Source organism: Arvicanthis niloticus, chromosome 24 (genome assembly GCF_011762505.2).
Source record: "Arvicanthis niloticus isolate mArvNil1 chromosome 24, mArvNil1.pat.X, whole genome shotgun sequence".
NCBI lineage: Eukaryota > Metazoa > Chordata > Mammalia > Rodentia > Muridae > Arvicanthis > Arvicanthis niloticus.
The window spans coordinates 8,457,410-8,481,390 of NC_133432.1; the positions used below are offsets into that span (position 1 = coordinate 8,457,410).

The following is a 23,981-nucleotide window of genomic DNA, read 5'->3' on the forward strand; positions in this document are numbered from 1 at the left end:
GTGACCTCCCACAAATAAATTAAGGAATAAATTTCAAAGGTTTAGAAAATAAATATGTAACGTGAAGAATAAATTACGGGCGTATCTTCATTGTAGCAAACGATGGGTTGCCCTGTGACAGTCACACATCTTCGTATCGTGTACTTCTCTCAAATTTAGCCTCCTATGGCCCTCTCTGTGTGTCTCCATTCTTTCTGGCCCCTTCTCTTTCTCCAGTAGCCCCTCTTCTTTCTGCTTTTATGTCATATAAATGAATGAGCCTACAAGCCCTGCCTTTAGTGGCAGTCACACTGAGAGTCCAGACTTTAGCATGAGAATCTGGGAGACCACCAGAGTCCATAACACCACGGGATAAATGACAGACAGGGACTTGTGTTGAGTATGTGCTCAGTGCCCTGAGCCTGTGGAATGGGTAGAGTGTGGAAACAGGACCTCAGATAGAGGAGCGACAGTCCTTTAGACCTACAGTCCAGGATGTGAAGAGCTGACTGGGGCCTATCTTCAGGGTTGATGTTTCCCAAAACACCCCAGAAAGCTGCAGGGAGGGGTCTAGCCTTAGGAGTGACAGATGTGGCATGCTGCAGCCACTTATCACGATGGCACCCAAGGCAGGTGGCTTAGCCAAGTTGAGCCCTGTCTTCTTAACTGTATAGTCAAGAAAGTACCCCTGGGGGGGTGGGGATGAGCTTACAAGCATGACAACTCTGACAGGTAAGCACACAGTAGGTCTCAGCAGAGAGAGACCTGCCTGGACTGGCAGCAAAGAGGTAACCATACAGATCCCTGCAAACAGCTGCTCTGCCACCCTCAAGGGAAAGTGTCATTTAAGATGGCAGCCCTGTCGTGCCAGCCACACATAGCCTGTTATTAATCATAATAATAACCATAATGAAGATGATTTGGGTTTGTTATTGGTGGGTCAGTTGCCGTGGGAACAGGACACCCTGGGGTGCATGCACTAAGCCTGGCTCCTAACCCTCTCCCAGGCATGTGTCAGCCCCAGGCTGATGACATTTGTATGCCTGCCACACCCTCTCCTGTCCCAGGGGTCCGAAGGCCACCAGCCTCTGTCATCCTGGCCATGCCTGGGGACAGTTGTCTGACTCATTCTAAGCTCTCTCTTCTGACTTAGACATTCTTACTTTGGACTGTAATCTCGACCCCATTCCTGGGTCCTCCAGATAAACAGATATATTTGTGTGGGGGATGTGGTAGGTAATTATTTTTACCCAGTAGTCACATAGCCCCGGCAGCGGAGAGAGCCCTAAACTAGACACTCTCAAATTGCCATTGTTATCTGAAGTATAAATGAATGTGTCCACTTGGCACATGGGAAAATAGAGACCAGAGTCTGCCTGAGGCCTAACGGCTAGTAAGCCCCCAATGCATCCCTAAGTCCTTATATGCCAGTAGGTATTCTTGATTCCAGAAGAAAGATGTCATTCAACTGTGCCAACCACAGGGTTTGCTAGAGGGTCTGAGCCCTGGGTACTAGCAGCAGACACATAGTATCGTGTTCTTTGTTCACAATAGAGGAGAAAGTCTTGACACTGGAATCCGGATCATTCTCTTGTCTACTGTGTATTAAATGGGTGTCTTAGTTAGGGTTTTACTGCTGTGAGCAGACACCATGACCAAGGCAAGTCTTATAAAGGACAACATTTAATTGGGGCTGGCTTACAGGTGCAGAGGTTGAGTCTATTATCATCAAGGTGGGAGCATGGCAGCATCCAGGCAGGCATGGTGCAGGAGGAGCTGAGAGTTCTACATCTTCATCTGAAGGCTGCTTGTGGAAGATTGACTTCCAGGCAGCTAGGGTGAGGGTCTTAAGCCCACGCCCACAGTGACACACCTACTCCAACAAGGCCACACCTTCAAATAGTGCCACTCCCTGAGCCAAGCATATACAAACCATCACAATGGGATGCTATTCTTTCTGTTCATGGACCTGGACATACCCTTCATTGTTATAGCTAGGGTGTGTGTGTTGCGGGGGTGGGGGGAATGCTATCAGAAACCACTGAGTGGAGACCAAGGGTCTCAATGGAACATGGTACAATGTACAAAAGGGCCTCCACCTGACAGAGAAACAGCTCCAGTAATGTAGGGCACTGCGAATGAGAAGCCCCGAGTTAGAATTCTAGAATTCGAGGTGGCCATCTTACTGTGTCTCCCTCCTGGTGTAGGAACACAGGCAGTGGATGAATGGCCCCTGTGCTGGATGGAGAGTTACCCCGAGCAGAACCTCAATTCACACACAGTAGCCGACTGAAGCTCAGTGATTCCTCCAGCTCAGTCTTCTTTCTTCAGCTGCTGACTAGGGGATCTATCAATAGCTGTGTTTGTCCAGATGGATCCACTGTGTGCCCTCAGAGAAGAAAAATAACTTGAGGAGCTACACGTTTAGGATATTCCTAGCCCCCTCTGCCAGCTAGTAAATGCATCAGCAAGTCTGGCACCCTGAACCCCCAAACTCCTGCCACCTCATTAAGAGGTTTCTTCTTTAAGCCCAGGGTTTCTGAGAGTGTAAGCATTGAGTGGATTTCCATCTTTCTCTTCATGTGTATTGGAAAAATACTAGTTTCTATTTGTGGCTATGCTAAAAGTCACTTATTAAAATATATTTAAATTGTTTTTTTTTAATTGTTTTAGTAAATCATTATCTAGATCTGGGCTGCTAGCCAGACAGGTGTAGCTGTGCAGATTCAACGTTAATTAAAGTGGAATCTGGGGCTTCAAGATGCTCTGTGGGTAGAGGTGCTTGCTGGCCAGCTAGGTGACCCGAGTTTGATCCTCGAGATTTTCATGCTAGAAAGAGAGAACTGATTCCCACAGGTTGTCTTCTGACCACCACGTGAGCACTGTGTGTGAGTGTGTGTGTGTGTGTGTGTGTGTGTGTGTGTGTGTTATACATGAAAATAAAATTAAGAATTTAATGTGGAATTAAATTAAAAGCTCACCCCTTGGGGATGGTGAGACGGTTCCTCATGTAAACATGATTATCACCAAGCCAGAAGACTCAAGTTCAATCCTCAGGATCCAAACGGTAGGGTAGGAAGAAACCAGACTCCAGCCCTCCAGCCATGTGTCAAAAGCACACACACACATACACACACAGAGAGAGACAAAGACAGACAGAGACAGAGAGACAGAGTGAGAGAGAAAGGGAGAGAGAGCAAGAGAGAGACAGAGAGAGAGAGAGCAAGAAAGAGACAGAGAGGGAGAAAGAGAGCAAGAGAGATAGAGAGCAAGAAAGACAGAGAGAGACAGAGAACAAGAGAGAGAGAGCAAGAGAGAGACAGAGAGAAATTGATGGCTGCCACATTTGAGAGAGTAGACAGAAAAACACCATTCCTAAAGAGGTTCAGACATGGAGACAATCATGATGGTGGCTTTGACTGAGTGCCCTGGAGGGACCAGCACATCCTACCTCATATGTCTTGGAAGCCCACCTGTAAGAGGAGCAGAATGCAGCCGGCTCCAGGGTCCCCAGAGAAACTGTCATGGAACCTGTGGGCCTTCCTGTTCTCAGTCTCTATCCAGATCCATCCTGTCTCTTGCTCATGTCCCTTGGCCAGCAGCCCCTTCTCTAGTCATCTTTGGTCACCAAAGACTTTATGCAAGGGTCATTTATCCCCGGTGGAAGGCTGGGATGTGCTGAAGACTTGCAAGGCATTAGAGCGACCTGGCCTGCCTCCTCCTCTAGGTACTTATCCCAGGGACAGTGACGGACACACAGAGGGACAGTCTCAGCATTGACCCACAGATGTTCACTGCACTGTTGTTTATAATGGGGGAAGGCAGTACCACCTAAAAACCGTTCAAACATGGACCACATGTTCCTTTCCTATGCACTGGTGTCCATTGGTTTCCAGAACTCTCCTCTGGGAACTTCCCCGCATCTTTGACTTCGATTTTCCGTCTGGCTAAAATATCCTTTTATTCACATGGCTGGACCCCCTGCCGCCTAGTGTTTAGCTCACATTCATCCCAGGTTAGCACACATGGTCTGTTGTGATTCTTCGTGTTATGTTCACCACTATGTAGCCTTTTTTTTTTTTTTTTTCTGTTTAATTCATTCATTGACTCTTTTCCTGACTATTTCCAGGGGCTCGTACCTTGTTAGTTTCGTTCATATTTGCAGATCTGGTGCCAGGAATCTACTAGAATGTGGGAGACTTGAGGTTTTAATCTGTGAGATTTTTGCATAGCTCCCCTGGAACAGTTCTCAGTCCTTTCATGGCAATCACCTAGGACTACCGGAAAAACACAGATATTTACATTCCAATTTATTAACCGCGGCAAAGTTATAGTTATAAAGTATCAACAAAAATAATTTTATGGATGGGGGACCCCACAACATGAGGAGCTGTCTAAAAGGGTCGCAGCATTAGGAAGGTTGGGAACCACTGTTCCAGAGGTAACCTTAGACCGCAGAGTGCCACATGTGGGAACGAGAATGGGCAGTGTTGGGCAAAGATGATCAAGTGGACCCAGAGGCTGTGGACCTTAAGGTGGCTTGGGCTGTATTCTCTCTCTGTGCCTCACCCTGGGTGTCAGGCTCACTGGAGGTCCTTGGGGGAAGGTAGGAAAGCAACCGAGGTGTTTCTGGGGCTTGGGATCACTGCTGCAAAACAAGCCTCATCTTGGCTCTCTGCCTCTCCAGGCGAGACGACAAGCTTCGGATCCAGAACGGCTGGCTGTGCCACCTAGCCCCAGAAATCATTCGCCAGCTGTCCCCTGACACGGAAGAAGACAAGCTCCCGTTCTCCAAGCACTCCGACGTCTTTGCGCTTGGGTAAGTGGGTCACACCCCGGCCTTTGACCTCCACCGTGTGGGTGGGACCTCTGGCTAGTGACACCTTTGGAAAAGTCAGGGCACTTGTTAGCAAGGACAAGGAGCTAGGATTTCTGAGTGAGCTTGAGGGTAGAAAGAATAACCTTTGTCTGTCTGGTTTCTCACTGATTATTAGGCCATGACAAGTTACCCTATCCATTCACTCACTCACTCACTCACTCATTCATTCATTCACTCATCTATCCATTTGTTCATTGTATATCGATTCATTGTTGTATTGTTGCAATGTTTGTATGCTGCCAATTTGCCAATGAGCCCATTCCAAGATGGCTGCTCAACTGTGGTAACCTCTCCACTCTGCTAAGTGGAGGGTGCCCAACCATGTGCCCGACGTGCCAACGAAGGGCCTTGTTGCAATGGTGATCTCGTAAGCATGAGGAATTACACAGCATCACGCCCACCGGATTTAAGTTTCCTTTTTTGAATGAGGTTTTTACATGCAACAGCATACCCTGACTGCGCGTGCTTTGCATAATGACAGAGAGCAGGGAAATTTACATGTCTGTCACCTTGCAGCTTTTCTCTGAGTTCAGAAGCATTCTCAAGTTTCCTGACTAGGAAAGCGACTAGTTAATATCTCCTTCCAGTTGGCTCCTTGTAGGCAAGCCATGAAGTGCAGATAGCCTTCAAGGACAGGAAATGTCCTCTCTGCCATTTTCAGTTAGGAAAGAGTTTTTTGGAACTGATTTGGCCTCTTCTTTTCAAGGTGCTTGGGGATGGGAGCTGGAGCCTTGTACATGCTGGGCAAACACTATACTTCTGAGTCACTTTGGCCTCTCTAGGGAGCTGGTTCAGTTACTGCTTGTCACACAGTCATGAGGACCTTACCTTAGTGACCGTATTAAACAACTGGGTGACACATAAGTCTCTAGAGCTCAATGGCTAACCATCCTAGCTAATTTGATGACTCTAAGCCTAGCGATAGACCCTGCCTCAAACAATACGCTGGAGAGAAACTGAGGTGAGATATCCAACAGTGACCTCTGACCTCCACACATTTGTACAAATTGCGCCTGCGTGTTTATAGCCGCAAGTATATTTACACACGCACAGAAAAGTATATTTACACACATACAGAGACACACACACATACACTACCACCAGCAGACAAGAAGAAGCAGCCAGGAAATAGCTGGACCATATCCCTTAAATAACCACGCTGCGCCCAACCCTAAAATAGCCTTTATTCATGGGATGGATTTGGAGAGTTGGGAGAGAGTGCTGGGAACACTGATGGGGAAGCTGCAAGCCTGTCATCCCTAACCCGCATTACAGAGGCAGTCAGTCTCCTGTAGAAAAGCGCCCTACTGTGCCCTCACCCTCAGCCTCACCGACTGTGCAGTTTAAGAAGATCTCAATCCCTAGAGCTCTTCCTTTGAGCCCCTTGAGAAACCATCACTTGCTCTAACTAGTTAATGCCCACATCTTTATCTAGTTAGATATCATTATCTGGAACCAAATTGCTGTAATTAAGTTGGTATATTTTTACTGTGAATTTAGCGAAAGAAAAAAAAATGTAATTAACAAAATGTACTAGAGTAAGTAATTGGTTTCCCACGGGAGTTTTCAGCTATAACTGGTTTTTTTTCTTTTTTCTTTTTTCTTTTTTCTTTTTCTTTTTTTTCTCTTTAAAGTGAATTTTCCTCTTAAAAGTTGGGTTAGGAAGGAAGTTTTAATGAGCCATTTATTGGTGACACTGTTGGATTGCAAAGGACCCCTTGCTCTAGGACTCCAGCCAATTAGGAGCATCTCGTTGCCAGGGAACCTCATGTTCAGGGATGGTTTAGAGCAGAGAAAGTGGGTAGAAGTGTACTGAGCAGCGTGTTCAGCTGTATGGTAGCACGCAGTCTTCACAAACACCTTCCCAAGTTGGGACCACGCTGCCCTGGACTGACTGGTGTGAAGAGTAAAGTCAGATGGCGTGACCAACCATGTGACAACTGGCAGCAGAGTTGGGACCCAGGCCAGGAACACCCTCATTCTGTGGCTGGGGCTTTGAACCGAGCAGCCCACAGACCCGGGAGCGAGTCACACTCAAGCCCCCCCCCCCGCCCCACCCCCGCTTCTGTCTATGCTGCAGATTAAACTTAATAAAACCTATGCAGGAACTGGGGAGCTGGCTCAGTGCTGCGTGTGTACCATGCAAATGTGAGGACCTGAGTTCAATTCCCAGAACCCACCTAAAAAGCAGAGGACGGTTAGTGCATGCCTGTGATCCCAGCACCAGGAAGGCCTAGACACATAGATCCTTCGAGGGATCTCAGGATGCCCAGGCTGCATGAGCCGATGAGTTCCAAGCCAGTGAGAGCCTCTGCCTAAAAAACAAGGTAGAAGCAGCGTGTGGCATTGCGTACCTTTAATTCCAGCACAGGGGGTAGAAGTAGGCAGATTTCTGTGAGTTTAAAGTCAGTCTGGTCTACACAGTAAGTTTGAGACCAGCCAAGGTCACATAGAGAGACCTTGTCTCAATTAAACAAGGTGGACATACCAGGGACTGACACTGAGGAGACCTCTGGCATCTACATACATGTGCACATAGCACAGGCACACATGTACATACATGTCCATGTGAGCACACGTACTCCAGAAAGAAAAGGACAGATGGCCATCAGTGAGCTGAAGCCATATCTTGGGCTCTGGATGGAGGGGGGGGGTGGGACATGGACCTTGAGTGTCAACAACTGATCAAAGAGATGTCTGAGTCATCTGGTTTGTTGTAAAAGGCTCGTTCCCTGGCCAGTCCCTTCCTGTGTACGGGAGTCAGCTAACCTAGGCAGGGGCTGGTCCACGAGGGACAGCAAGTCATCAACCAATCAAAGCATCGGAGTAAAGAGATGTGCACTGAGCATTTGCCGTGAGGCTCAGCAGTGAGTGCTTGCTTAGGGTGTGCAAGGCCCTGTTAGAAGTGCTTGCTTAGGGTGTATGAGGCCCTGGATTCTGTCCCAGCAACTCAAAACCAGGCCAAGCCCATCTTCTTCCAAAGACTGTGTTGAGCTGACCCTCCATGCTCCCACACTGAAACCACTAACTGAAGGAGTACGCTCATCAGGTGTGAGGCACCGGGTCCCATCCCCAGCACCAGAGAAAATAAAATCCAGAAGGTATTTTTTTTTTCATGTAGGAATCATTTTTAACTTTATTTTAATTTTTGAGCTGGTAGAATTGCATCCTTTTTTTTTTTCCCTTTGACCTTCATTCTTCCCACGTTGTTCTTTTTCAAAGTCATGGTCTCTTTTCCCATTTGATCGTTATCGCATGCGTGTTATAGGTGACACGCACATGTATGTACATGTGTATTCTTAAATATAACCTGCTCAGTCTGTGTCTGGTTATTTGTATGCATGTTTTCAGGGCTAACCAATCTGGATAACCAAATGGTGTGTTCTTCCCTGGGGAAGACTGTTTCTCCTCTTTGTAGCTGTAGTTCTTTGTATAGGGTTGAGACCTTCTGGGCTTTCCCAACTTTAACATGGTCTGTTACTACTGTCCTTGTTCAGCTCATGTTTGGGCAGAACACATAGGGACTAGGGAGATGATTCAGCAAGTTTCAGGCCATCTAGGGCTACGTGGTTATGAGTACTTTTGCCCTCTCAGGGTGCCCTCCCAGCATCCCAGCATCCTCCTCTGCATCTCATGTAACTTCAGAATCTCTGACACCCTCTTCTGGCCTCCACAGGCACTTACAGTCACATGCATCTAACCCCACACACTCTTAATTAAAAATAAAACAAAATTTTAAATAGAAGGAAGTTGCCCGTGAAGACCTGATTTAACACAGTCCTTGGTCAGTCAAGAGAATGCCAAAGTGCTTTGTGTTCCTTTAAAGAAGTCTCCTTGGGGAGCAGGGGTTGGGCCAGGGGGGGGGAGGGGGGGAAGAAACATCATTTCCTGGGATTATTGAGATATTTCCTGAGGTAATAGACCTACTTCTCAGGCAATTGCAAACTATTGGCCACAGTAGTCACAGCTCAGTGACATGCCAGCTTCCCAGCCACCACCATGCTCACCACTGATGGCACCTAATTTCCTCCCACCCAGCCATCACCCCAACTACAGTCAAGCTCCCGGTCAGCATCCTTTCTCCCTTTATGGCATTGTTGTGACTTATGAGACATGTAGCATGGCAGATATGCAACAGAACAATCCTGGCACTGTGTCCTGATGCTCGGTGTCCCACAGAGACACCCTTCCGTGGGCACAGAGAGATGGGTGTGGCTAGCACAGCATCATCCTGCTAGCATGGACTTAGGCCAGTCTGCATCATAACCAGTTGTTTTATGTTTCTTTCTGCCAACCCATGTAACGTAAAAACTCCCCTCCCACTACTCCTCACAGGCATGTTGCTGACTTTGATGACCCCCCCATCCATGCATGTTTATTGATTTTAACCCCCCCCCCAATATTCCTCATCCCATTTCTTACACTTAGAGTGACCTAGTGAGAAAATTTTATGTCAGCGAAATGTCTTGCATGTAAATATTCTCCAGGTAATATGGTACTGTTTCATTTTAAAGAGTCACCATCATACATACATCTGCTGACTACTCCTAAGGTAGTACACTCTTTCCACCTCCTTCCATGTCACATATGAGACCATAGAGAACAACCTCATGGATAAAGTATCCAAATACAGTTTTTTTTTTTCAAGTATAGAATTTAAATACATAATTGTGAGTGGCCACCGCACTGTGTTAAATTATTCAGGTACAATTTGTATCCATCCTGGCGTCAAAATAGGCAGTCTGAAACAACAAGCCTGATGTCTCACTTCAAGAGGGTTTTTAAACAAATTGCCAACCCCTCGAGAAGAGACTGCAGAGGGAAATGGCCAGCCAGGATGCTGCCCCTGTTTGTGCAGTGGGTGAAGAAAGGGGGTCCAGGGTCACAAATGACACATCGCACCAATCATTAACCGTATTCACTGTCTGACAGCACCATCTGGTATGAGCTCCATGCCAGGGAGTGGCCATTCAAGACCCAACCGGCAGAGGCAATCATTTGGCAGATGGGTGCAGGAATGAAACCCAACCTCAGCCAGATTGGCATGGGAAAAGAAATCTCGGTAAGGCCTACAAGAGGCAGGGTCTGGGGACAAGGAGAGAGGCCGACACAGTCCTGGGATTTCTTGGTCCTGAGTATGAAGGTTATAGATACTTTCCCAGAGAGTGACTAAGAAAGTGTCCTGCTCAGAGCTTATAAGGGCAAATTCTCAGCACTATGCTTGCAATTCCAGGGGCCTTCCACCAGGGGCGCAATAATACTTGATCAACCTCTTGGCAATGGATTGCTGCTTCAGATAAAACGAAAGAATACCTGGTCTGTTACTTTTTAAAACAATACTTATTAAAACGTCACAATATTATCACTCATTTTTCCTTGCATCTACTAATAATATAAAACCATTATCTAACTCAAAGTATGCTAGACAGAAACCTAGGACGCTGGTTGTGAGTAATCTTCCTCTTAGATGCAATGGAGAGAACTCATTAGCTTGTCTCCTCTGTATCTTTGAAGGACACTCGCTAATCTAGTGGGATGTAGCTAGTGACTTCAGGATTTCTTCCATCCCTTGCTTTCAAGGAGAATGCCAAGAAACTGCCTGCAGCTACTTACTATTGGTCTTGACACCTCTCAGGCCTTCTGGCATAGAGCCTCCCTGGTTTACTGAAGAGACTCATGAAGTAGATGAGAAAAAGGGAAGGAGAGAGAGCCAGAGGGATATGGTGAATGGGTGGGTAGATAGATAGACGGTAGATGAAGATAAATAAGAGAATTGACATAAAAGAATGGTTATACAGATTCATGCTTTGTGGACAGATAGATGGAGGAATGGGTGGGTGGGATGTTATGTGGATAAATAGGTGGATGGTGAGTGGACAGAGAGATGAGAGAGTGGATAACTTATGTGTAGATGAATGAATGCAGGGATGGATGATGAATCAGGATGGGTGAACTCATATCGATGGATGGATGGATGGATGGATGGATGGATGGATGGACAGATGGGTAGATAGATGGATGGATGGATGGTTGGATGGATGGATGGTTGGATGGATGGATGAATGGATGGATGGACAGATGGGTAGATAGATAAATGGGTGGATGGGTGGATGGATGAATGGATGGTGGATGGATGGATGGATGGATGGATGGTTGGATGGATGGATGGATGGATGGATGGACAGATGAGTAGATAGATGATTGGATGGATGGATGGATGGATGGATGGATGGATGGATGGTTGAATGGATGGATGGATGGATGGTTGGATGGATGGATGGACAGATGGGTAGATAGATGGGTGGATGTGTGGATGGATGGATGGATGGATGGATGGATGGATGGATGGATGGTTGGATGGATGGATGGACAGATGGGTAGATAGATGGGTGGATGTGTGGATGGATGGATGGATGGATGGATGGATGGATGGATGGATGGATGGATAGATGGTTGGATGGATGGATGGTTGGATGGATGGGTGGACAGATGGGTAGATAGATGGGTGGATGTGTAGATGGATGGATGGATGGATGGATGGACAGATGGGTAGACAGATGGGTGGATTATGGATGGATGGATGGTTGGATGGATGGATAGATTGATAGGTGGATGGATGGATGAATGAGTAGGTGGATAGATAGATTGATGGATAGATTGATTGATGGATAGGTGGGTATGATGGCTGTGTACATGAGTGAGCATATGGGTGGTAGCTGGATAGTGAGTGGATGGATAGATGGGTGGGATGCTATGTTTATGAGTGGGTAGATTGATCAGTGGATGGAAGGATGGTTAATGGAGAAATGTGAAATAGACCAGGTAGGCAGACAAATATCTGACCCAGAGCAATGCCCAGGCACTGAGACTCAGACGAGGACTCAGAAAAGTCACCACTTAGGTCCAGTCATGACTCGCTGGCTTTTTCTAGGACATACTGCTCTTCTGCTGGGCCTTCGAGCAGGAAGAGCGGCCGACCTTCACCAAGCTCATGGACATGCTAGAGAAACTGCCAAAGCGAAACCGCCGCCTGTCGCACCCTGGACATTTCTGGAAGTCTGCAGAGTATGTGTTTCCCTCAGCACCTCCCCCCGCCCCCACTGCATTACCCATTGATCTTTGTCTCCTTTTTTATCCCCTCCCCCACCCCTTCCCTGAGCTGGCCCCACTCTGTGTACCCAGCACCCAGCCACCACACTTGTCTACCAGTGTCTGTCTGTCCAGAGGAGCCCATTATGACACTGGGGCCCTACAGTGTCTGCCTGTGGCTGGCACAATGACCTCTGCCTTAGCTCTTCCTGGTGGCAGATATTGTCTCAGTCTGAACAGCACATGGAAAGACCAAGTTCCATCTGTCATGTGACTGGGGTCTCCTTTATGAAGCTAACAAGCAAGGCCCCTCCCACCCTCTCCATCATGCCTGATCACAGCTCCCAGAATCCTCCTTTGAACAAGTCTAGAGACCAGAAGGGCTACCAGCTTTTCATTGTCCTCCGCATCTGCTTCCTTCTTGGAGGGCTCCATGCCCCTCCTTGCCCTTGTCTTAGCTATAGGCCCATTGCCTCCTCCAAGACCAAGAGCATGCATTTTACCCTGGGGTCCCCTCCCCAGGCCTGCCTCCATGCCAGATCTCTCTCAAAGGTGAGAGGGGGCCTGCTTAGGAGGCCTCATTTCCTGTTGTCTACCTAGGCACTCCTAGTTAAGCTCACACAGACTCAGGTATACACACACATATGAGCACAGAAATGGTACTCCACACAAACCTACAGAGAAAGAGAGAGAGAGAGAGAGAGAGAGAGAGAGAGAGAGAGAGAGAGAGAGGCACTCAGTTGTACACACACCTCTAGACCTCTAGACACAGGAACATGCCATGGAAGTAAATCCTAAAGCCTGCTCCTGTAGGCAAATTCAGGAACAAACCCAGGAAGTTGCTTAGTGATACTGTAAGGCAAGTGAGACACATGCATACCCACACTTAACACTGCCCTGGCTATTCACCAGGCATGCCTACACACAGATATTTGATACTGGTTACACATGAAGATACTTGAGGTCCCAGAATCTGGGTGAGGAGACATCCCTGGCCTCTTCTCTTCACATTGGTTCTCATCCCAAAGGCCCACCTTTTCCCTGGGAAATTGAAAAGAACACAGGGTCCACTGTCAGAGGAGCACAGGTTGAAATTTCCTCTCTGCTGTTAATAGCCGCGTGGCTTGGGCATATCCATTGGCTTCCCTGAGCTATAATTTCATGCTCTGAACATTGAGGGCAGCACAACCCAGATCGGGGATACTGTGAGGGCCCAGTAAGGTTATGTGCTTGGCACTGGGCACACTGAGCCTCAGATAACGAATGTTCACTCTGTCCTGTCAACCACCGTGTGCCAGGAGGAAGTAAGAACCTCAGACTGGCATTGTGGCACTTAGATCCAGTCATGTAAGAAACAGGCAGGAGGCAGCTCAAACGGGCTCCGCTCTGCCTGCTAAGAGAGTCCAGAATATGGATAGAACTGGCTTGGTAGTTCAGGCAAGACCTCAGAGTATCTGGTGCTCTAAAACTCGAAGTTCCTTTGGGCTAGCACCAAGCCTGTGATCGAAAGCATTCAATTAAGCAGAAGGGCTTAAACCCACTGAGCATTGACGAGGCAGAAAGCCTTGTCTTCTTAGGTTCTTCTCTGGACATAAACTGAAGAGACTAAAGCAGAGGAACAAGTTGTGGTCCTGTGTCCCGCCAGGCTAGAAATCCTGTGGAATTTTCCATTCAGTCTTCCGTTACTCCTTCTGTGTGCTGAACTCCTGTGAGAGAATCAGAGTCCACTCTAAGAGGCACATGCTGGATCATGAAAGTCTGCTACTGTTTCCACTGTCAAAGCTGTGGCACAGGTCTGGTCTGACACCCCAGGTCTCTGTATTCAACAATGTGCCAAGCTTTTCCCAACCTAAACAATGGACTACTTACTGCAGCGAGGGATATACATCTTAGCTGTGCACCATAGGCAAACCACATAACCTCCCGAGCCCTGACTTTTATTTGGAAAAAGGATACAAAATGCTACAACTAAACCTCTTCCCAGACTTAAATGAGATCAGGGACAGCCCACACTCAGTTTAGAGTCTATTGTACAATAGACCTTTGTCAGTAGGAGCCCCTTCTGCTTAGAAAGGGCAGGAGCCCACTGGAAGCCACCGTCTGAGAAGATGTTAGCACATAAAAAGATGTCATAATGGGACCTACATCTCTCTAATTCACCCTTTCTTCTCTCCCCCTCCCAGGCTGTGACCATGGACATTGGCCAGCATCAGCTGCCTCACCCCCAAACCGCCTCCATCCCCCTGCTCTGCCCGCTGCCAGTTCAGGAGGCCCAGGCTTGCCACCATCAGGGAATCCTGACACAGCTCAGCCTGGGAGACCTTCGTGACAACATGGCAGAGGCTGTCCACACCTTCGACTTGTCCCCCGTTACTCAGGCATGATCAGGGACCACTGAACTAGGATCAAACTGGTCCAGAGAGGGTCTCATGCATGGCGTGAAGGAGCTGCAGGCTGAGCACCACACCTCTGGGCTGTGGAGACTTAAGACACACACCCTGTGGGCAGACACAGACTAACACGCTGGACCAGTGTGCGTGCGTGTGTCTACACGTGGACAGGACCACCTGCTTTCCTTCCACCTGGAAAAGCCAGCTATGGAGTGTCCCAGCTGTGCTATTTTGGAACATAGGACCGGGATGGAACCAGAAACAACACACCTGCTCCGTTGTCAAGGCTCCCAGGCCAAGGTCAGGGTAGGGAGGGCATGGGCTAAGCCTGCAAACATCTGTTTTTAGAGGCCCCATTCCAAGCTGGAAGTGACTGGTAGCCACCGAGCACACAATTCCGAAGGACAGTAGGCAGTCCTGCGTGTCTTTTTAGCACAGGGCCTCTCTGGGGATCAGTCCCTGGCCTTCACCCTCCTCCTGTTTTGTAAGAACACTATTCTAATGCACCTCACGCCCACGCTACCCTGGGCAACTGGAGAATACCATAGCTTCTCAGCTGATATGACATCTGGGGGCCCTTTATAGTTCACCATCATCGTGGCTCCCCCAAAGTCTGATTCCTAAGGACCGGGCTGTGGTGAGAGAGTTCTGGTGTGTTCTCTCTAGGGCGCTAGCCATGCTGGGGTTAAATTCTCCCGCAGTGATGGATACAGTCCTGGGTATGCATGGTGGGTTACACGGGTATGTGTGCAACTGTTTACAATGGTCTCCCTGCCTCTCACTGGTTGTGTTCCTTGTTACAGAGGCAGGGAGAGAATGCACATAGAGAGGTTCCCGTGGTCTCTGCTCTTGCCTGGTGCTGAAGCCTGAGTGGTTTCCCCAATGAGGACTCTGTGACTCTGTGACCCTCTGCCCCTCCCTTATTGCACACACTCAGCACCCCATCTCCCAAGCCTTTCTTCATTCCTTGCCTGAGATGGAAGTTTTCTGGTTGGTGTTGGGCTGCACCCCTCCCCCACCACCTTCCAGATGGGTGGTACAGAGTGAATGGGAAGGAGAACCCTGAGGTCTCTGGTCCATGTCCCCAAAGCCACGTCCCCAGTAATCTGACCTGACACAAGAGGGAAAGCCGTCCCCAAGCAGAGAAGTAGCAGAGGTAGCCAGGCAGCGAAATCCAAGCAAACATACAAAACCATCCCCGCTTTTGGAGCGGCCCTATTGGATGTGCACACTAGGACCAAGCATGTGTCCAAAGCAGGAAGATTGATTGACAGCAGTCATGCTTCTAGAGAGATGTACCCCATGACACCCTCAAGTCTTCTCAGGACCTTCTCAAACTCCTTTGCAAAGCTTCTGCTGTCTGCACCTGGGGTCCTGAGGACCCACACAAGTGGTTCCTTGTGTGAGAGAACATCCCTCTCTTAGTAACATCTGTCTCTGTGGCTCAGCTTTTGTGTCTCGTACAGACATTTTCCATATATTCGGTCCTGCCCCCGGGCTCCAGAATCACTAAGGGCCATTCTCACCAGCAACTGTAACCCTCATCTTACAAGCCCTGTTCTGAATACATCCCTGTGGCCAGGGCTGGGCTGAAACCAGGCCCAGCCTTCTCCTAGTATCTCAAAGTTTCTCTTTTCTCTTTAATTGCATCAGGACCTCTTTGGTCCATAGACCTCAGTCTCTGTCACAGGCCTTTGTGTCTCAGAGGAAGTAAGAGAGGAGACAACCAGAGAGGGCTGAACCACTGGGACCCTGAAGTGTCCCCAGAAACTGGGGCTCACTCATCTTCTTCTGCTTGTAGCAAAATGAGCCAGTGGGGCACAGTTCTGGGTGTCCCAAGGAAGCCAGAGGAAGGTGTCTCTTCAGGAAGGAATGACCAGTCACCTGCCTCCCAGGAGCCTGCCCTGCCCTTAAGCTAGAGTCTATATTCTTTCAAGCATCCACAAACTCAGAGTATAGTTGTAACCTGCCTGTAATCCTGGCACTCTGGAGGCTGAGGCAGGGAGATAACAAGGCTGGATTACATAGGATTTCTGAGGATCTGTTAGTGATTAAGTACTTGGATAATATGGGGCGAGTCCAGGACTTCCATGCTCTTTCGATGTTCTTCCTCTTAGAGGATCAGGGTCTCTTGGGTCTAGGCCAAATGTCACCTCTTCACTCTTGTTCTTTCCTGACCTCCACACCCAACAAGACCTGTGCCTGGGCTGCAGGCTTCATCCCTCTCTGACTTCCCTTCCTCCTTTCAGCTAACAGACCCTGGCTTGCTAGTAGCCCCTTAATGTATAGACATCTGAATCAAGGGATTAAAAACTCAGTGTATTCCTTCACCCTCCACAGAGCCAATGGGAAGAGAGGAGGCCATATCAGAGACATTTCCCCTCTAACTGCTGGCCCATGCAGCTGCTCGCTTCATACAATGCCCCTTGTTCCGTCAGACTGGCCACTCGCTCCACTAACACCAAATGGCTTCTGCCCCTGCTTCACACTGCAAATCCTTTGAGATATAGGCTTCAGAGGGGACAAGTCCCTTCTATCCTTGTGCTGGGACATCATCTATGTCCCCATCCCCAGAGTTAAATTAGAAATTCCAAGTAGCCCCTTGGGTTGCTTTGTGGCATTTTCCCCTTACTGGCCAAAGACATGGAAAGTCACCTTGCCATGTGCTCTTGTTTTCTGTAGCAATCTTGAACTCTTGACCAATAGAAATCCTAGACTGGTGTTGCTAGGCAACTGACTGTATTTGAGATACCTAGGGTACCAGGTATTGCTAGGCAACTGATTGCATTCAGGATACCCAGGATAGGAGGTGGGTAGATCTCTTGCCTAGCACACACAATGCCCCAAGTTCCATCCCCAGTGCCACATAAACTAGGTAGGGTGGTGCATGCCTATATCCCCATACAAGAGAGGTAGAGGCAGGAGGAGCAGAAGTTCAGGATCATCCTTAATGATATAGTGAGTTTGAGAACAACCTGGGCTTACATGCGACCTTGTCTTGAAAAATAATTTTTGTAAATTCAGGACACTTGATGCCTCACACTCAGTGGTCATATACTGCATGTGCCACAAACATGCACAAAAATAAACTTCCCTCATCTTCCATATCCCTTGTCCCAGTTGCACGTGGTCACCTAAGGTGCACAAAGAAGTGCCACCCACTTAACACTTTACTGGGGGCATCAAGCTCCAGCCTGCAAAGTGGACTTTACGTTATTTGTATCCGAGGATGAAAAAGAAAGTCAAAAGAAGAAAAGTATGACTTGGGCAAGTTCAATGCAATTCAAATTTCCCATCAATCCCATTTCATCCCTAGCACTGGCAAAATTATTTGCAAGACAGACCCTGTGACCTGGAGAGTCAAAATATATGTGGCTTGGTCTGTGGCCAGCTTGGCTGGCCTATGATGTAGCAGGCTGTCTTCGTGCTGGGATTTGGGGGAGCAGTCTACAGGAAATGCAGAGGTTTAGAGGGGACGGACAGCTCCCTGACCCTGGTTGGCCAGGTGTGGTGCTAGCTAGGATCTGAGTCAAGCCCTTGTGGCTATTGTGAGCTATCAAATGTGTCTAACCCACAGCCCACAGACAGCATGTGCCCCAGGACAGCTGTGAATGTGACCCAATACAAAACCGTAAACTGACTTAAAAACATGAAGGGGTTTTGTTTTGTTGTTGTTTGCTTTTTGGTTTTGGTGGGTTTTCTTTTTTTTTTTTTTTTTTTCTTTTCTATTTTTTCTTTTTTTTTTCTTCTAACTCATGTGAGCTTTGTAGGTGACAGTGTGGTGTCTCAGTATCAAAGGTGTGAGATGTACAGCTAGCTAGACTTCAAGGCTGCCTTGATCAGCCAGAGACACCAGCACACAGCAGTTGCTCATTACTCCCAGAGCTGGGGTGATTTCTGAGGTGCCATCCTGTAATCTCTTGTCTCTGGGGCCATCTTCTCCTAAGCTCACTAATAACACCGCCTTTCTCCTTGATCTGGGCCCCACTCCTCAGACCTCTTCAAAGATTCTTTCTCTGAATGTACATTGGGGACTCCAATAGATGTTGAAAAAAAAACACTCAATATGAATGTTATAGGGGTCATTGTTCAATTCTGTACCAAGACCCTTGAGGTGGCTGCGGCTGTGGGTTTTCAATAACCACGCTTTTCATCCCACTCTGGCCCCAAGTTCAAGTCCCCACATGGGCCCTTCATGTCTGCATGTCCTGCCTGTCTTCTTTCTACCCATCCGCCCTCCTTGGGATTGGTCTTGTTCTAACAGTGATCCTGGTAAAGCCAAGCCTCCCTCTGCCTCTGTGTTGGCTTCTGTGATAAACTACCACACACCAAGAGGCTTTTCCCAGTGAGGATGTACGCTCTCAATATCCTACAGATCCAAAGTCCAAACACCAAGTGTCCACATGACCTACGCCCTCTGGAATTTGTCTGGGAGTGTTTTCTTCTTGCTTCTTGACACCTAGTGGTATGTGATAAACTCAGATATTCCTGGGTTTGTGGAAGCGTCTCTCCAATCTTTACCGTTGCCTCCTCCAGCCACAGTGATCTCCTTGCATCTGTCTTTGTGTGGCTCTTTTTATGAGGACCCAATCCTGTTGAATTAGGACGCTCTGTATTAGTTATTTTGTAACCTGTGATTGTAACCAAAGGCATAAGGGAGTAATTACATGGTTCAGGCGCACAGTTTTGAAGGACTCAGTCCATGGCTGCCTGACCCTATGTTTCTGAGCCTTTCTTGAGGCAGGCGTTCATCATGGTAGTTTATGGATGATGAGAAGGAGTTTCTTCATGGCACACAGGAAGCAGAGAGAACAATACAGGAAGGAGTCAGAGTGGGATGTGTCATTTCCGTTTCCTCCAGCTAGCACCTTTGAGCATTACATTATGAATCCATCCAGGGACTTGTGGGTTAGGTCAGAGGTATCAATATTCCTCCAGAAACATCATCACAGATACCCAGAGGTACGTCATTGATCCCTTGAAAAGCATGTCTTAATTCTGTCAAGTTGTCAATCAAGATTACCTGTCACACTGCTTCACAGGCCTGCATGATTCTGGTTCAAATCAGAGCCCATTCTGAGGCCCTGGCACACTACCCAAACCCTGGCACTCTCCCAGTGACTCTCCTGTGAGTACATATGCCATCTTGCTTCCTTTGTGACAAAACCCTGGGTCTCCCAGAGACAGATTTCCCAGAATCCCTGGGCCACTTCTCAATCCTACCCATGGCAGACATGTTCCATCCTTCAGACTTGACCTTCAGAACATGTTCCATGTTCATCCATAGACTTCATCACATGGGTGGTTAGAATACACAATGTGAAAGTACCAATAAGGTTACTGAGATGAGGATCTAGAAAGATCTATGTATAAAAAAAATCTAGAAAGATGAAGATCTAGAGCAAGGAAAGTACACGCTCCTGCCACTGTTGCCCCTTCCTCTACCCTTGGCAGGCATTACTAATCAATCTCAGCACCGTTTTCAATCACAGTCATAGAGCATTTGCCACAAAATCCCTGAATGTGACTATGAGCGCTGAGGAAGGGAAGGTGGTTTTCCCCAGAAAGACTCTTCTAATAAACACTGGTGGTTTTAGAATTCATGTCTCAGAATCTTCTAGAGACCCAATCACTCAGGGTCTCTTTAGTAGATAGTCTGCCTGGAACTGTACAGGAATTTTTTTCCAATTAGAGAATTGGGCCAACTGGGAAAGGATTCTTCCCAGGTAACCCTGCCTCTGATGTTGAAACAGTGTTGAAACAGAGTAACCCACTCTGCTTTTTGGACTCTTCAATGCACGGGAGTCTCAAAATCAAGTTTTTATCCAATGGCCTCTGGGATCCACTTTCTCTACTCCTGAACTCTTAAAACACCGCTGATAATTAGGTTAGTGACCAAGAAGACCTTACATGGCCCATCTCTATGTCTCCTGCCCCATTCCATCTCTTGCCTGTGTGCTGAGAAAGATTGAAAACTAGCCATCACGCACTTACATTAGATCTGCAGACCAGCCTCCTCTCCACGGAGCTGGCGGCCATTGTTGATGGCTACAGGATACACTGTGGCTCCTTAGATGTGAAAGTCTGATGACTCAAATCAAAGCTCGGTTTTTCTTTTCTACTACTTTGAAGGGAAAACAATATCTCAGCTTGGCTATTTCTGCATGTTTTAAAGACATCTTGACTTCTCAATAACCAACTTCAGGTTCCAGGTTATGAGAAATGCTAGGTCCAGGGATGGCAGAGATGATTCTATCCAGTGGCAGGCAATACCTAAGAAGCAGCCAATCATGAAAATAGGGGTTTACAAGGTACAGAGGGCTGGGGGGGCATGGGGGGGGGAACTTGCAGGGGTGTGGCCAGTCATGTACAAAGGTGAAGCTGAGGTCTGAAGGAAGAAGAGGAGACAGGAAGGTCAGACTGGCTGAATTAGAAGTCTGTCAATCTAGGTGCTGTTGACCTTTGGACACAGTCAGTTCTTGGATTTCTGTTGTAGCCCAGGCTAGCCTTGAACCCTTGATCGTCCTGTTCCTGGTAGAGAAACAGCCACTAAACAGTGTGATAGAATGTCACTGCTCTATCCCAGATCTGGCTGTGGCTGACGGAAAGTTCCTGTGGATCCAGGACTTTCGTGGCCTGTGGCACATCCCTAACTGGTTCCAGGGGACCCAATGGCCCAGCATTGGAGGGGACAGAGGAGAAGGTGGGCATTGCAAGAAGCTGGAGCTTGGGAAACACTTTGGAATTTGATACAGACGACCATCAAGCACCACCTGGGGAAGAAACTGGGTCACTGGGACTCTGTCTGTCCCCTGAGGGTCCACCACCCACATCCTCACCCTACCCAGGGTGGGACACTGACTGTCCATGGGTGTCTCTGCTGTACATAGGCCAGTCACAAGCCCTTCTAAAAGCCTGGTCTTGTCTGCTTTTGTTTCTTCTCCATGTTCCCCTACCTCCTCTTATGACCATGCTGTGACTTATCAGCCACCTCACCCACAGACCCATATGGACACACTAGAAAGCCTCATCCCAGGTCGTCTTGCCATGGTCACATGGAGATGAGTTGATGGAGAAACCTCCACACCCCACATAATTCTCTCTCAAGAAATTGAATATGATGGGCCAAGTGATGGTTTATTATCAGAGAGGCTGACAAGGACCCAGGGATCATTCTGAGTCCCGGGCTAAATCTGTAATGGGGCCTAAAGTGCAAGAGAGACTGTGTTCGTCTTGTTGGTGGGGTGGGGTTCCTTTCATTACTATAAGTATCTGTGTGAGCTTGAGGCATGAAAAACAGCACCTTGGCAGACTATAGAACTCCCTGGGGTGAGTGAGGGTGGGGTAAATGAATGGGGCTCACAGACCAGCTTCAGCTTGATTGGACTCACAATTCTCCTCCCCCTTCCTCTGGCTGACCGACAAGTCCTTAGCATTCTCGGCTCTTCTGGAGCATACTTCGGACTTTCTTACTGTTGTGAAGCCCTTAGCACTTGCTGTGTGGCTGGGTCCCAGGGGAATGGCTTATAAACAGCACCTCCATAGTGTCCTGGTCTCTGTCATCTCAGCACCGGACTGAATCTCCCACCCCAAAGTATACCTCTCAGGATATCCCCAGGCACATGAAGCTGAAATGGAGAGGCCGTGGGTATCTCCCACCCACTTAGATGCTGATGGCCTGGGGACTAAAAACAGGGACAGTTGGGTCTTCTAAGGAATGGCTTCCAGGTACAGGATGCTGGCATCTAGCAGAGGGAACTGAGATGTCTCCATCCCCTGACCACCAAGGCCTTTGTAGAAGCAGGAATCTCTTCCTCCTGTCCCATAGCCCCAAGGTCAAACCCAAGAGCATCACCTGTGGCACACAAGTCTGTCTCCATAGGCAAGCAGCCTTGTCACAGCAGGCCAGACACTACAGCCCTGGTTCCCGCTCCAGACATGTTGTTTCTACATCCCTGACCCAATGATCTTTCTAGGGGGTCTGTCACATGTCCCAACAGGTGGACAGCTCTCCAAGTCACCAACCTGAGGAAAATCCCTCCTTGTAAAAAGGCTTTCTCTTTGTAAATTATTCTGTTGCCTTTTTCTAAACACAAAGTATATATACCTATAAATGCTATATATATTATATATGTGTATATACATAAAGACTACTTCTTGTACAGCCCTCCACGGACCTCAGGCCCACTGTTTTCTCCATGTCTGAGTCTGTACTGACTGTTGCAGAGTGAGCTGATGTATGACCTTGGTTCTCCATTTTCCTTCTGGACCACTGTCTCTTCTTTTTCCTTTTTAGATCCGTCTTGTTCTCTGTCTTGTCTCTCTCACTCATTGCCAACACATTGCTGGGGAAGAATATTTTATCTAGATGCCATCCAAGAAGGCAAGCAGGATGGATGGATGGTGAATGGATGGATAGGTATGTGAATGGATGGATGGATGGATAGATGGATAGGTATGTGAATGGATAGATGGATGGATGGATGGATGGATGGATGGATGGATGGATGGATAGATGGATAGGTATGTGAATGGATAGATGGATGGATGGATGGATGGATGGATGGATGGATGGATGGATAGGTATGTGAATGGATGGATGGATGGATGGATGGATAGATGGATGGATGGATGGATGGATGGATGGATGGATGGATAGGTATGTGAATAGATGGATGGATGGATGGATGGTTGAATGGATGGATAGGTATGTGGATGGATAGATGGGTGGATGAATGAGTAGGTGGGTGGATAGGTATCTGAATGAATGGATGGTTGAATGAATGGATAGGTATGTGAATGGATAGATAAATAAATGGATGTATAGGCATGTAGATGAATGAGTATGTGGGTAGAAGAATGAGTGGGTGAATGAATGGATGAATAGGTTGATAGATTGATGTATTTGTGGATGGGTAAGCAGATGGATGGTTGAATGGTTGGATAGATGGGAAGGTAAATGGATAGATGGGTGAATGGATAGATGGATGAAAAGGTAGATGGGTGGATGAATGGATAGGTGGGTAGATAAATGAGTGAATGGTTAGATTGATGGATATGTGGGTAGGTGAGTGGGTGGATGAATGAGTGAGTGGGTAGATGGATGATTGGATGAAAGGTGGGTGGGTGTATAGGCAGGCGGGTAGGTAGCTGGATGGGTGGAGTATAGATGGATGGATGGATAGGCAGATGGGTGGGTGGGTGGTCCACTATGTATATTTGTATAGATCATTTATAAAGTTTTCTACACTTCTCAAAAAAAGTATTTCTAACCTTGGCTGTTGGACAGTCTGTGAGCCTGTGAGCTGGCAAGCCTGTTGTTTCTTGTGTTTAGTGCAATGTTAGTGAGAATCCAATGTCTGAGTTATTTATGCCAATAAAGAATTTGAGAATTACTGCATCCGCTGCCATCACTCTGAACTCTGCTGTTGTCTGTTGGATGGAAGGGAGACTGAGAGGGGGAACAATGGTTGCTGGCTGCCCTGATGATAGGGTGTAACAAATTGTTCCCCAAACTCCACCGCTTACAACAATGAATACTTATCTTTAGGCACCTGGGGCTGTGAGTCTAGGCTGGGCTCCTCTAAGAGGCTCCTTTGAGGCTTCCGGTCAGGTTCAAGGTCAGATAGAAGGTCATTCCCTAT

The 23,981-nt window shown here is 47.7% G+C and overlaps 1 protein-coding gene across 2 annotated transcripts in view; it reads left to right on the forward strand.

The window, feature by feature from the left end:
- Window positions 1–23,737, forward strand: part of Ksr2 (kinase suppressor of ras 2) — a 367,151-nt gene extending 343,414 nt beyond the window's left edge. For both annotated transcript variants that reach the window (XM_076922578.1, XM_076922577.1), the window contains exons 17-20: window positions 4,667–4,798; window positions 9,791–9,920; window positions 11,790–11,923; window positions 14,131–23,737. In XM_076922578.1, the coding sequence (XP_076778693.1) occupies window positions 4,667–4,798; window positions 9,791–9,920; window positions 11,790–11,923; window positions 14,131–14,137 (403 nt within the window). In that variant the 3' untranslated portion in view covers window positions 14,138–23,737. The remainder of the gene's footprint in view (window positions 1–4,666; window positions 4,799–9,790; window positions 9,921–11,789; window positions 11,924–14,130) is intronic.
- The last annotated feature ends 244 nt before the right edge of the window (window positions 23,738–23,981 follow it).